We start from the raw sequence: 13531 nt of genomic DNA on the forward strand, positions 1-13531 counted from the left end.
TGCTTATGGCGTTGACCCTTTGGCTCTCTCAAAGGGGATGACAGCAGTAAAAAACTGCTCAAAAAGACTGACAACATAACCTCGTGTGAATGCATACAAACCCCACCTACGCCACAGAATGGGTGGGGTGGTCTCATTGCAATGGGGTCACTGGAATTCCAACTGGGAAGACCCTCCATGTTCCTGCAACGGGGCAGAAGAAAGTCGTCAGCGTTGTGCTGCTCCAGCGTTATCAGTCCACTTTTGGGATCCTCTGGCTTTGATGCTGCCTCTATGAAAACGAGAGGGCCTGCAGAGCCCTAGCAGGTGGCCCAGGCCCACCTACCCCTCTAGTAACACAGAGATGGCCTTTGGGAGACCCCAGACCCCGACACACAGTCTCAAGTCAGGCTGTGCCTCCATGTTGAGACTGGGAGCAGCTAAAACTTCTTTCGTATTCAGCCTCACACGGGTATCTGCCAGTACTGTTCTTTGTGCTGGAGGACTTTGGATTCGGACTTGACCATTACAGATACATGCCCCTTCTCCCCTAAAGAGGCAATAATGCACACACTGTTAATGAAAAAAGCACCTTGTGGTGAGCCTTTATGCCTCATGCTTAGAGACTTTAGGGAATGATACATACTGACGGCACACCTAACAGCTAACTAATATTGCTTACCTACAGCAGTGGCAGAAGTTCTCGTAACCTTCCTCTCCTGAAAGGACGGCCTCGCCAACCCAGGCACCAAGGGACAGCTCCTCCATTAAATTACTCTGAGATACAGGAGCACACCTGACATAGTGCAGCCCGCTGGTGGTGGTGCATGTGAGTGCATGTGTGCACATACACATGTATAAGCTTTTATATGCATTCTTCCCTACCCACACTTGGTAAAGCCCCATTTAAATTTCTGTAACACTCAGTGGTTATCTCACATGTATCTACTGTAATGAAATGTAACTCAGGGCTTTGCTTCATAAGCATAGATCTGCTTTTGTTTGTACATTTGCCTAGGAATACTTGTTAGGGCAGGCTATCCAGATTCTTGGGAGCCTCTCACAGCGACATAGGGATTTACTCTGCATTGAATGCTGCTGCTTTCTGCCAACGTTCTCTCTACCCAGCCAGGACTCGAAGGAAGTTCCCTACAGGATGCTAACACTGGCCAGGACTCATCTGATCTGGGTGATATTCTTGCCTACTGTGTAGGAAAAAGTGGTTTCTCATTTTGAGGGAAAAAGAGGAAAAAGCCCCGAGCCCCAACAAGCTTCCTAAGCAACTCTGCATACTAACCTAACTCAGCCCTGCCCTGAGTTTGACAGGTTTGTTTTTCCCTTCTGCTCTGTCCCACTCCAAGCTGTACCATTCCCTTACTGCTCTACCCACGTGCGCAGTTAGCAGGGCAGACCAAAGTCTGACAGCACCACGCCATCCTCTTTGTGGGATGCCTTGTTGCTTGAGCTGTTTTCCTTGCTAGGACACAGCAAAGAAATATGCCATCCATTTCACTTTTTTTTCTAGCAGGTACATACTGAGAGAGAAATTTCTGGAGGAAATAGGATGACTAGAAGCAGTTTATAGAGGATTGAGCTATGAGAGGCTCAGGGATCAAGTCGCTATTAAAAAATAAGACACTGCTCCCTTCCTATCCTGCAGTCATGCTGTCCCATCAGCTTTTTTACTGCTTTCTCATTGTATGAAGTGAAATGGGAACTTCAGAACGTTCTTACAGAGGGTTTTTTGACAGAGAAAAGGAGACAAGGCAGGTGATAAGGAAACAATACTCTGCGCTTGTGCATTCTGGTTGCAGGCAGAACACAGGTGACACACAAAGCAGTGTTTCCAAAAGGCAGCCTGACCTTATTGCAGGACTTGGTGTATGGGCAATGGTGTTTCATACTTTTCAAGTTTCCTCTTCTCTCAGTCTATGCTTGTTCTCTCCAGCCCAGACTCCTAGCTTCTTGCACGCTGAACACCCTCTTTTTGTATCTACTTTGCTCGTTTTCAACATTGTGCTTCCTTCCCTGCTATGATCACGAGGCATTTCCACCTTGCCAATCACACCACAGTTGTACCGGCACAACTTTTTCCCTCTGACTATCCCACGCTCTGCTTCTGCTCCTGACTGATGATTGCACAGCCTCCTGGAGAAGGGTTTGTCTTTTGCACTGTGCCAAACATTTCTGCATCACCACAGACTCCTGTGACACTTTAAATAACTCCTTCTAAAGGAAACAAAAAGTTTCACTGACAAATATGTCTAGCAACAGTTTGGGTTTATATTCTTGATGGGCAGGTTATTTGCTTTGTTTTTTTTTTCTTAAGCACTTATACTATGAATCACGTTTTTCTGTTGCCTTATGCTGTATTCAGTGAATTGCACACAAATGGTTTCTGTGAGACCTTTTCAGCTTAATACCTGGGTCTTTGTACCAGGTGAGCTGCTCTGTTTATCACAGGTGTTTTGTATATAACATTTTTTCGCGGGGTTCCTCCTTTAATTGTATTAAAAAATAAATGGTAAACTCAGTTTCCTTTCCTCAGTAATAAAAGGTGTCCGTTCTATGTGCTGGGAAGTGGTAGAGCCTTTCAACTCCCCACGTGAGCCCCAGCCACCATTTTGCAGCTGCTGAAAACATACGCTGTGTGGCATCAAGGGAGGCTGGCAAAGCTGTAACAGGTACAACTGGCATCAAAACACAGCTCTGCTTGGCGTACTCAACAGCAATGATAAAATGGCACTCAGGTACCCACCTTGTAACTTCCACGTACCTCACGTCTGTCAATTTGACAGGGATTAACTGAGCAGTGTAGCTATGGTGCTCAACACTCGGTTTGCAACAGGTCTTCCTCCTCCCTCCCACAAATGCAGGTTTCTCCACAAAAGCAAAATCCAGCCAAAGATGTTCTCACTGTGTCCCTGCTCCTTGTGTTATCTACTCTGGAAGTGGAGGACCGATAACTCCAGTGCTGGGCTTTTGCTGGGGGGTGGGCAGGAAGGGAGTGGGAGTGTGAAAAATCCCTTACATTTGTATTTAAAAAAATAAGCTCTGAACCCGCTCTTCACTCCCTGTTTGGACAGTGACTTTGAATACAAGAAATGAGGAAGTGCAAGGAACTAAACTCAGCAGGAAACAGAGCAAAAAATGGCTGCTGATCTCGAGTGTAGATGGAAGTCTCTGCTTCCCCTTGCTCATGTGCAGCATAAGGACATCTAGCAGCCCTTCCTTACATGGAGAAAGAATCCACACAACTGCTACACCTTGGCTCTGCCTGCCCTCCTATGGAAGAATATCCCCGCATCAACCGTCAGACACGAGAAAATTAGTATTCTTTAGACATCACAGCAAATACCACTAAATTGGAATAGAAAAAGGCTGAGCAATGACACAGCTAAACGTCACCAGAACTGCTGTGTAGATAAGAATGGGGGATATTGGGTGGGGATGTAACAGCAAAAAAAGAAGAGGGAAAAAAAAAAAGAAGATAAAACATCGCTGTGTAACCACAACGGCAAAAATGTGACTGGGAAAGGCCTGCTATGATGTTTTCTGAGGGGGCAGAGGACAATAACACTACTGTCACCAATGCACAGCTTAAAACGGGAAGGGGGAGAGACACAGCCATACCTCTGCTTATTCAGATCCTCCACTTACACATAGAGAAGGAAAATCAAAGCTGGTTGATGCCAACCCCAAAACACACGTATTTCTTCAATTGAGAAATGAACTACACTGAGGTGTTTAAAAAATAAAATGCTCACTTCAGAAGTCAAAAAACACACCACCTTCCTGGAAGCAAGCTGTGGCAAAAATCTGCTTTGGGTGGGTGGAATATGCTCTGTGGAATCGACTGTTCATATTTCCATCAACAGTGATCAGCTGTGACAGAGAAAAGCACTGAACCAGAACAGACTGACTCCTCTTTCCTTGTGGGAAAGGGACCCGAAGCCCCTGCCTGCATGTAATTCTCTTTAACAGGAGAACAAACTCCAACAAAGAAAGGGGACCAGAATTCTGACCTTCTGCTTTGAGGGCAATGGTGATGGGCCACCTGGCCCTTCTGGGTACTGGCCATTACTACATTAACTTCAGCCCTACCCACAGGTAACAGCTCTGCCTTAACAGTTGATCTGTGGTACAAAACAATAAACAGAGCTGGCACTCTCCTGGCTCTTGTCTTTGTTACTGCCCAGATAGATGAAGGTTTGACACCGCCACCAGACTTCAGTGCTGGCTGGTGGGATCTCAGAGCTCTTCTCATGGGGTATCACTCACATACACTTCTCTAATGCAAACACTGTACTAACATAAAGAACTTACGCACACAATCGCCACTGCTCGATGGTTTTATTGTCTTGAACCACTTTCACCCCAAAGGCAACCCCCTAATTCCCAACCTTCAAATGAAATTAGAGGCCTTTTTCTTGTTGTTAAAACTGTCCACAGTGCCAATTCTTCCACCATCACCACCAGAAACAGGTCATCCTCTCTGTGGCCCCCTCAGGACACTTCTGTTGAGGAACCCAAAACCTGTCTTTTTCAGGGTATTTCCGTATCATTCCCAGCTCCTCCACCCTTCCTCAACATTGACTACAAAATACCCCATGTACTGTAGAAACCAAGTGTGCTTTTCCCCAAAAAGCCTGAAGAAACCACTGTCAGCAAAACGGCATTGGTCCCAGTCAGACCAAGTCAAGCTGTGGCAGGGTGATGGTGAGAGGAGGAGAACCACTTGCTCCCGTGCTGCCTCTGTTGTGCTTTGACAGAAAGTTTTTCAAGCGCTGTCTGAAAAGCAGCTTTCACCACAGCATAATTAGCTCTTGGAGTCAGGGTACCTTTAGCATCTGAATTATTCATAGGCTCCTTTACCTTGAATATTTTTACATCGCTGGTGGTTTGGACATTTTCAGCACTGAAATGGGTTCTAGACCAGGCTCTGGGGCTGCCCTCACCCCCTGCCAAACCTAGATGACACTTCCTAGTCTGCAGAGTTCACATTTCCTCCTTCTCAGGTGGAACAGGTTTGGCCCTTCCAAGCTCTTGTGCAGTGATATGCATCCATCAACAACAGTTTCAGCAAAATGCTTTTTCACGAGTGCACAGGATATAACTGCATTCACAAAAGACTTCCATGACCTCTTGACTGAAGACTTTATGAGCAGAATCAAAATACTTTGTAGCTGCTTACAACCGAGATCTGGGGAAGACTCAGTAGCTACTAGATTCTCTTGCTCTCTCCATCTCCGGTCCTCCCTGGGCGTTGCTTTCCATTTGGCCTAAGACTTCAGTCACACTGAGCCTGGATTGCCTAAGGAGAGACGAGAGAGTGCAAGGTAATTTTATGCCTGTATCCTCCTCACAAAGGCGTCACTGCAGAATCCCAACTCTTGAAAAGTTTCTTCTAGAACTGGCACTATTTGTGAGTTTAATAAGTCACACAACCACTGTCACAGCCTTTTCTCCCCAAGACTAAATCAGCAGTTCTATGTGAAACACACCAAAAACTGAAGGGCAGACAAACCCAGGTTTAGAAACCCTAGTGTGTCGTGGTTTCTGTAAACGTTTGAACCACACAGACTAAGACATAGTTCTAACCAAAGACTTGAACAGGCAGAGCTGTTCCTTACCACTCTGCTAACTTCTGCTCATACAGCTCCCTGCGCTCACGATTTCTCTTCTCCTGCAAGGTCTCACCAGCCAGTTTCTGCATTACCATTAAGAGGCCCCCTGCAGGGATCCTAGAGGAGGAAGCAGAAAAGTCACAAGTCACCCAGGGGACACACAACAGTAATAACTTACTGGCATCACCAAAAGGAGCATGCGGGGGCCAGCCACCAGATCAGTGAAGCGTAACGTTCCCCAATACTCACACCACACCACAGACTAAGGTACTCCTAGTCTACTGCCAGCCATCAAACAGCCTGTCTTCAGCTATGACTCACTGCAGCCCCTTCAATGCCATATTTTGAATTTACTCATTGACAGGCACACACAGGGCAAAGGGGTGGAAGGATTTAAGGTGCCCAAACAACCCCCGCAGATCACCTCACCCATAATTTAGACAGTTATACCCCTGCTTAGCTTCTGTCCAGCTCTGGAGGTACTTGTATTTTCACTGGTAAAGCTCCCTAGGCTGCTTCCAGGCATGCCCACAGCTGACACCATCCTGACGGTGCCAAGTAGCACATGTAAAGCTCGTTCTCTTGTCCAGACAGGACCCCCAAATTCACTTGTGAGGATATTCACAAGTCAGTACTTCGAGAAGAAATCCCAACTCTGCTTGAAAAGTCAGACTTCTCCTGAGTTAAGAGGTCATTGTCCCAATGGACAGAGCCCCTGAGAGAGAACCATGGGTTCCTCCATGCCCCAGGGAGCTTTAGGAGATACACGACTGCAAGATAGACATGAAGAGATGTGTCACCTTACAGCCCTGGGTTGTGCAGCCCAACCACACAGTTTCTTCCTCAGCATTTCCTAATGGCTGCTGTTCCACATTTTGGCTTTGATTGAGCCTATTTTGTAAAAAAAAATCATTTTTACACAGATTCCTAACCTAGGGGCAGTTCCCAGGGTGCCCCCTTCTTCAAAAGGTGTCATCATGACATCCAGCACCCCCTGTGCACCGGCTGGATTCTGAGCTGCTACAGGAGCAGTTGCTGATGAAGCTGAGAAGGGAGCCCAGAAGCTGGATCTCTTACACTCCTGCCTTTACCCACAGACAACAGAGTTCCTTAAAACAGATGTTCTGCACACAACCACTGGGCTCATCAGCAACCACACCAAGGAAGGGGGACAGGAGGACTGTTTAACAGTACTTAGTGCCTCCTCTAATAAGCAAATAGCAGCAAGTAAGATGCTCCATTGAGAGCACTGAATTCTTATCACTGAGGAAGCAGCAAAACACGTACAAAGAAAAAAAGAAGGAAAAAAAAACAGTTTAAAGGTTGGATGAAAAGTCATCATTATGCGGTCCCAAGAGAGATACAGAAAATTCCTCAAGGCAGGAGAGGAAGGGAAGGTTCTGTAGCCCTATTGATCACTCAAGGCTTGGTGTGTGTGGCCACCGTCTAACAAACACCCTTAAAGAGCAGCTGTGTCTTGGTCACTCATCTGCAGCAGTCACAACTCACCCAAACACTGCTCCGAACACGACGCCGCCTGCCAGTCCCTGCAGGCCCAAGTGCATCCTGAAAAGGGCTCCTGTGAAGGCTAAAAAAACCACAGAATCACAGAATCAATCAGGTTGGAAGAGATCTCTGGGATCATCGAGTCCAACCGCTGCCCTGACACCACCATGTCAACTAGACCATGGCACTAAGTGCCATGTCCAGTCTTTTCTGAAACACCTCCAGAGATGGTGACTCCACCACCTCCCTGGGCAGCCCCTTCCAATGGCTAATGACCCTTTCTGAGAAGAAATTCTTCCTAATGTCCAACCTGAACCTCCCCTGGCCAAGCTTGAGGCTGTGTCCTCTTGTCCTATCGCTAGTTGCCCGGGAGAAGAGGCTGACTCCCACTTCACTACAACCTCCCTTCAGGTAGTTGGAGACTGCAATAAAGTCACCAAACCCACTGAAACCACGAACAGCCCCCCACCAGCCATCACATACAGACGGAGGGAGCTGCTTTGCTGCATTTCTCCTCTCCATGAGCTGACACCCACTTTTAAGAGAGCAGAAACCAAGCGCCGTGGCCAGCGGGAGGGATCCTCACCATACAGTCACCCCAGCCTGAGAGGCAGGCACTGCCACAGCCAGAGCTGAGCTGTTATTGCAATACTTCCCCAGGTCTTTAACCACATGGTCACTGCACAAAGCTCCTTCTGCTTCAGAAAAACTCCCCGAGAAATGCTAAGAAGTATCTATGAAAGTAAAACCGAGCTCTCTCCAGGCTCAGGAGGGAACATGAGGGAACATGATCCCTCACGCCCCTTTTTTTTTTTCCTATTCAACAGCAGCTAATAATAGTAGCTGCCATGTAAGGCAGAAAAGATCAGTAAAACATGTATCCCACTGTAAGGGCAATAAAGCCTGAAAAACTGAACAAGGAGATCACTTACCCAGAGCCCTGTTGCCAAAAGTACACACACAAAGCTTAGCATGAAAAGGGTAGTTTATAAACAGCGTGCTAAACTGTTCTAAAGAGCAGAAACAAGAACTGCTTTCCCTGCTAAATAGGTGGTTATGAGAGCAGGTTATGCACCAAGTGTTGCCTTTACCCTACTCGAGTATTTTTCACCCAAAAAACTCCAGCAAGTATTTTGGAGATGAACTGATACCCACAAAACTCCCCAACGGTTTCAGAAGCGCGTCGATATCTCTGTTACAAATGACGGCACGCAGCAGCTAAACAACAGAGCAAAGTCACAAAACCCAGGAGCACAGACACTAGAGACCTGCTCAAATCCAAGAGATGTGGACTTCTGCTTATCCTTTTCCCTTCAAGACCCTCGCTCGTGACGAGAAAGGCACACAAGGTTACAGCAGTCTTACCTCCCGCCGAAGCGAAATTACTGATGGTGGTTTTATTGCGGTACGCAGACAGACCGGTGCTCACCGTGCTGCAAAGATAAGGCACAGAAGAAGTCAGCAGTTGCACAGGGAAAAAGACAGGTAGCACAACACAGCCTGAAATAAAGCTGGATTTCACTAATCTGTCCAGAGCACAACACGCCAGCCACAAGTGCCGTGATCTCTGTGACTTTACTGCAGGCAGCTGCGCAGCCAGAGGCCGGGGAATACCAGGATTCCCGGCCTGGATCTGGGATATTCTTTCTTTTTCTTTTTAATCAAAGATATTTTTTTCCATCGTATATGCAAGGATAAAAGGAACTGAGCAATGAAAAGGTCCTGTCAGTCAGTCAGTCCTGACGCAGCACCTTTACCCCCAGCAGCTGAGTCCGTGTGTCAGTAAGATCTTACCTGATGCAGACAGTCCCCACCCCTAGAGCTAAGTCATGGCCACAGAATCACAGAATCAACCAGGTTGGAAGAGACCTCTGGGATCATCGAGTCCAACTGTTGCCCTGACACCACCCTGTCAACTAGACCATGGCACTAAGTGCCATGTCCAGGCTTTTCTTAAACACCTCCAGAGATGGTGACTCCACCACCTCCCTGGGCAGCCCATTCCAATGGCTAATGACCCTTTCTGAAAAGAAATTCTTCCTAATGTCCAACCTGAACCTCCTCTGGTGAAGCTTGAGGCTGTGTCCTCTTGTCCTATCGCTAGTTGCCCGGGAGAAGAGGCCGACTCCCACTTCACTACAACCTCCCTTCAGGTAGTTGTAGACTGCAATAAGGTCACCTCTGAGCCTCCTCTTCTCCAGGCTAAACAACCCCAGCTCCCTCAGCCGTTCCTCGTAGCTCAGACCCTCCAGACCCTTCACCAGCTTGGTCGCCCTCCTCTGGACTCGCTCCAACACCTCAACATCTTTCTTGAAGTGCGGGGCCCAGAACTGGACACAGGATTCAAGGTGCGGCCTCACCAGAGCCGAGTACAGAGGGACGATCACTTCCCTAGACCGTCACGTCACGACATCACGACGTCAGCAGGGTCACCTACTCTTGCAGCATGAGGGTAGGTACACCATCTCCTCCAAAAACATCAGTTAAGCCCCCAAACGCTCTCTGTTCTCAGTTCAGCAGCCACACGCTCCCCAGCACTTGGGTGAGCTTCCTACATGACATCTACATGCCAACAGCAATCCTTCCCAACGCTGTAACGTCACCCCAGCCTTTGTACAACGTAAAACTAAACAATCTGGGTTTAAACTGCAAAACTCAAAATTCACACAACCGCAGGCCGGAACCTTCAACTTGGACTCGACAGAAACAATTAACGCTGAGTGGCAGCTACCCTCTTTCAAAGCCTTTTACAAAGGGGTGGTGAAACAGGACGACAACCTGGCCGCAGAGGAGACGTCTGGTGGAAGATGACAAGGTTACATGTCAAGCCCAGGAAAATGTAAAGAAATCAAAAGCTCCCAGAAAGAAATCAAGGAAGAAATTCAGAAAGGAACAAAAAAAGCAGGGCGATGGAAATACAAAACGATGGCAGTCAGTACCACTGGTATCTTTAAAGCAGAAGGGGAATCTAAACAGAACACACCTGCGGACGTGGTCAATGCAGGTTTTTAGGACTACACATAAATTTACTATTTTGAATGTCAGGGAAGGAGATACTCCTAGTTTAAAAGGCTTAACTCGGAAGAGCATGCTTAGTTTGCCGCTGTGTTGTCAGAAATGCACTGAAACATCTGAGGGAGAAAATCAGGGAAGCAGAACACTGTCTCTGTGTCGGTTGTGTGTGTAGGAAGAATCTAAAGGCCTGAAGAGCTACACACAACTGGTAGCTCTGATTCAGTTCAGCGACTGCTTAATAACAAGATGATCATCAGCAACCATTTGAAGACAAGAACAGAGAATTGTGAGTAATGCTAGTGTATACAAACTAGGAGTAACACGACATCACAAAAAGGAGAAAAATTAGCATGGGATAGAAATTGGGGAGGTTCCGGTTGGACATTAGGAAGAATTTCTTCTCAGAAAGGGTCATTAGCCATTGGAAGGGGCTGCGCAGGGAGGTGGTGGAGTCACCATCTCTGGATGTGTTTAAGAAAAGACTGGACATGGCACTTAGTGCCATGGTCTAGTTGACAGGGTGTGTCAGGGCAACGGTTGGACTCGATGATCCCTGAGGTCTCTTCCAACCTGGTTGATTCTGTGATTCTGTGAAAGCTCTGCTGGAAACGGCCACCACCCTGTAACATTCTCCCAGAGAAAAAAGCAAAAAAAGGGATGAAGCAAAAGCAGAAAGAAGCCATCAAGCACAGGGAAGAACAGCATTCAAGTCAGTGACAGCATGGATTAGATGTAAGGAACAGGGCTTCTCCAGTTTTAGCGTCTGTGTTGGTTCATTAGAAGATGTGAGTGCTGGGATAATTATAAAAGGTTAAATACTCTTCATGTTCATGCCTTATCAATCAGACTCGCTGCCCACACAGCACTTTGAGCCCCAATCAGTCACCACTACTCCCTCAAGGAGCCACAAGCACTGCCGGCACGAAGGGCTCCTTGCCACCAGTGGTTGAGCAGAAGCCAGCTCTTCGCTGGCTACCATCAGGAAACACTTACTTGAATATTGTCACAAAAGCGGCCACTCTCCAGCTCCAGCGCCAGCCGTAGCGGATGAAACTCCTGAGACCAGCCCGATGTGCAGATTGCTGGGGGGAGAGAAGAGACAGGTTACAGACCACAGCCCCGCTCCGCCTCGCCAGCACCACCAGTCCGCTGCAACCCAGAGTGTGCACGATGGGTCCTGGGACTGATGTTGCTTGGGAACGACACCCGGACCCTTAGGGATGATACTGGCCATCTTCAGAGGAAAAGCCGCTCACGGTTACCCCAGCCACCAACAGGAACACCAAGAACTAACTCCAGTTTGTAACAGAATCACAGAATCACAGAATCAACCAGGTTGGAAGAGACCTCAGGGATCATCGAGTCCAACCGTTGCCCTGACACCACCCTGTCAACTAGACCATGGCACTAAGTGCCATGTCCAGGCTTTTCTTAAACACCTCCAGAGATGGTGACTCCACCACCTCCCTGGGCAGCCCCTTCCAATGTCTAATGACCCTTTCTGAAAAGAAATTCTTCCTAATGTCCAACCTGAACCTCCCCTGGCGAAGCTTGAGGCTGTGTCCTCTTGTCCTGTCGTGAGTTGCCTGGGAGAAGAGGCCAACTCCCACTTCACTACAACCTCCCTTCAGGTAGTTGTAGGCTGCAATAAGGTCACCTCTGAGCCTCCTCTTCTCCAGGCTAAACACCCCCAGCTCCCTCAGCCGTTCCTCAGAGGTCAGACCCTCCAGACCCTTCACCAGCTTGGTCGCCCTCCTCTGGAACGTCAACTGGTCTTTCTAATCCCAGTGCTGAAACACATCCGGGGGGACAGGGAGAGCTGAGGACAGTATGGGATAGTAGCAGAGGAGAAGAAAGGGGGGACCAACTAGAAACCAGTTCTTCACTATTATGAGCTCATAAGTATTAATAAATAATAACCATTGATAAATAATAACCTTAATAAGCAAATAACAACCACCTACTTTAAATGCTAAGAGACCATCAAGCTCAGCAGTTTAGCACTGGTGATTAAAAGTTTGGCAATAAGCGGCTTTTAAAAAGACGTGATAAACAGAAGCTTCATAAAAAATAAAAATATTCCAGTTAATACCATGAAAGAAAATAAATTGTCTCTTCCAGTGGTGTAAGTGCCCAGGAGCAGATACACCAGAGTCAGCAGAAGGAGGGAGTGAAGCCAGGCACCGATACCTTGTCAGGGGCCAAATCTCAATAGAGAATGATGTAAAATCAGGCAGATTTTTAAAGGGGTTTTCTTCCTCATAATCCAGGTAACCAACACTTTAATTGAATAACAAACCCCCGAGAGTTCAAATACATCTATAAAACGTCACAAATGTTCTTTGTTGTGAGGTGTAGCGATAAGCTAAAAGAATTTTAAACGGTCTTAAAATAACTCACACTACCAAGAGGACACCACCAGCGTGACACTACGGAGAGAAGTCTCTTGCCCACATACTAAAGTTTAAAAGCCAAAAGGCTTTTCAAGACATATTAATTAGCCATTTAACAGAACAGTAAATGCTGTTATGAACTTCTTCTGCAACTAAGGACAATTTCTTTTAAGTTAACCGTGCAGAATCTGGGTAAGACGGAGCAGCTAACTCAGATGAGGCACCGTCCGCATTTACACGTTCACAGCAAACGCCTCGGTATTTTTGCCCCGGGCAGCCCCAAACCCCTGCGGGCACTCGGAGCTGCGTGTCGTGTCCTGCCAACCCCCACGGCCCCTGGGGCCACCGCAAACCCCAGCCTCCAACGGCACCCTTCCCGCAGCCGGAGGCTCTACGAGGTGCCCGGCCCGGCACGCCCCGGGGAGCCCCCCCGGGAGGCCCGGGCACGCTGCGCTCCCCCGACGGGAACCCCGGCCGCTCCCCCCGTGTCACCCCCGCCCCCCCACCGCGGGGCTCCGCGGGCGGGCCGTGCCGTGCCGCGGGGCTCGTACCACCGCATCGGCGCGGTTCTGGAAGAGCTCGCCGTGGCTCCCCTCGATGAAGGCCTTCCGGGCGTGGTAGAAGGCCGGCAGCCCGCCGTACAGCCAGCCGACGACTCCCCCGGTGAAGGCCGACTTGACGATGTTCACCGTCTCCTCCGGGTACCGCTGCCGCTCGCTGCAAGGGAACGGGCAGGGCTGGGCCGGGCCGGCACGGCGGGGCCGGCGGGCAGCGCCGGGCCCAGCGCCCGCGGACACCCGCCCCGGCCCGGCCCGCCCCGCTCCTCACTCAAGCCGCCAGAGCTCGCTGAGCCGCTCCCAGCCCGTCTGCGGCGGCGGCGCGGGGCGGCCGAACCGCGGCTGGGCCCCGATCCCCTCCGCCATGGCCCTCCCCGCCCGCAGCGGCGGCGGCTGCAGCGCCCCCTGCCCCCCGGCGGGGCACGGCACGGCGGGGAGGGGAGGCCGCGGCGGG

At 49.0% G+C, this 13531-nt stretch overlaps 1 protein-coding gene across 2 annotated transcripts; it reads right to left on the minus strand.

The window, feature by feature from the left end:
• Nucleotides 1-4317: 4317 nt before the first annotated feature.
• TIMMDC1 (translocase of inner mitochondrial membrane domain containing 1) lies at nt 4318-13459 on the minus strand. 2 transcript variants are annotated; one of them, XM_068425046.1, is made up of 8 exons: nt 13349-13459; nt 13072-13237; nt 11121-11209; nt 8478-8545; nt 7116-7194; nt 5613-5723; nt 5174-5293; nt 4318-4496 (listed from the first exon to the last, which is right to left on the minus strand). In XM_068425046.1, exons 1-7 carry the CDS (start codon nt 13441-13443, stop codon nt 5194-5196), a joined length of 708 nt encoding a protein of 235 aa, XP_068281147.1. In that variant the 5' UTR covers nt 13444-13459; the 3' UTR covers nt 4318-4496; nt 5174-5193. The 2 variants fall into 2 exon arrangements, with proteins under 2 accessions (XP_068281147.1, XP_068281145.1); XM_068425044.1 differs by having other exon boundaries at nt 4318-5293.
• Between the last annotated feature and the right edge of the window lie 72 nt (nt 13460-13531).

This window comes from Nyctibius grandis, chromosome 2 (genome assembly GCF_013368605.1).
Source record: "Nyctibius grandis isolate bNycGra1 chromosome 2, bNycGra1.pri, whole genome shotgun sequence".
NCBI classification, from domain to species: domain Eukaryota; kingdom Metazoa; phylum Chordata; class Aves; order Nyctibiiformes; family Nyctibiidae; genus Nyctibius; species Nyctibius grandis.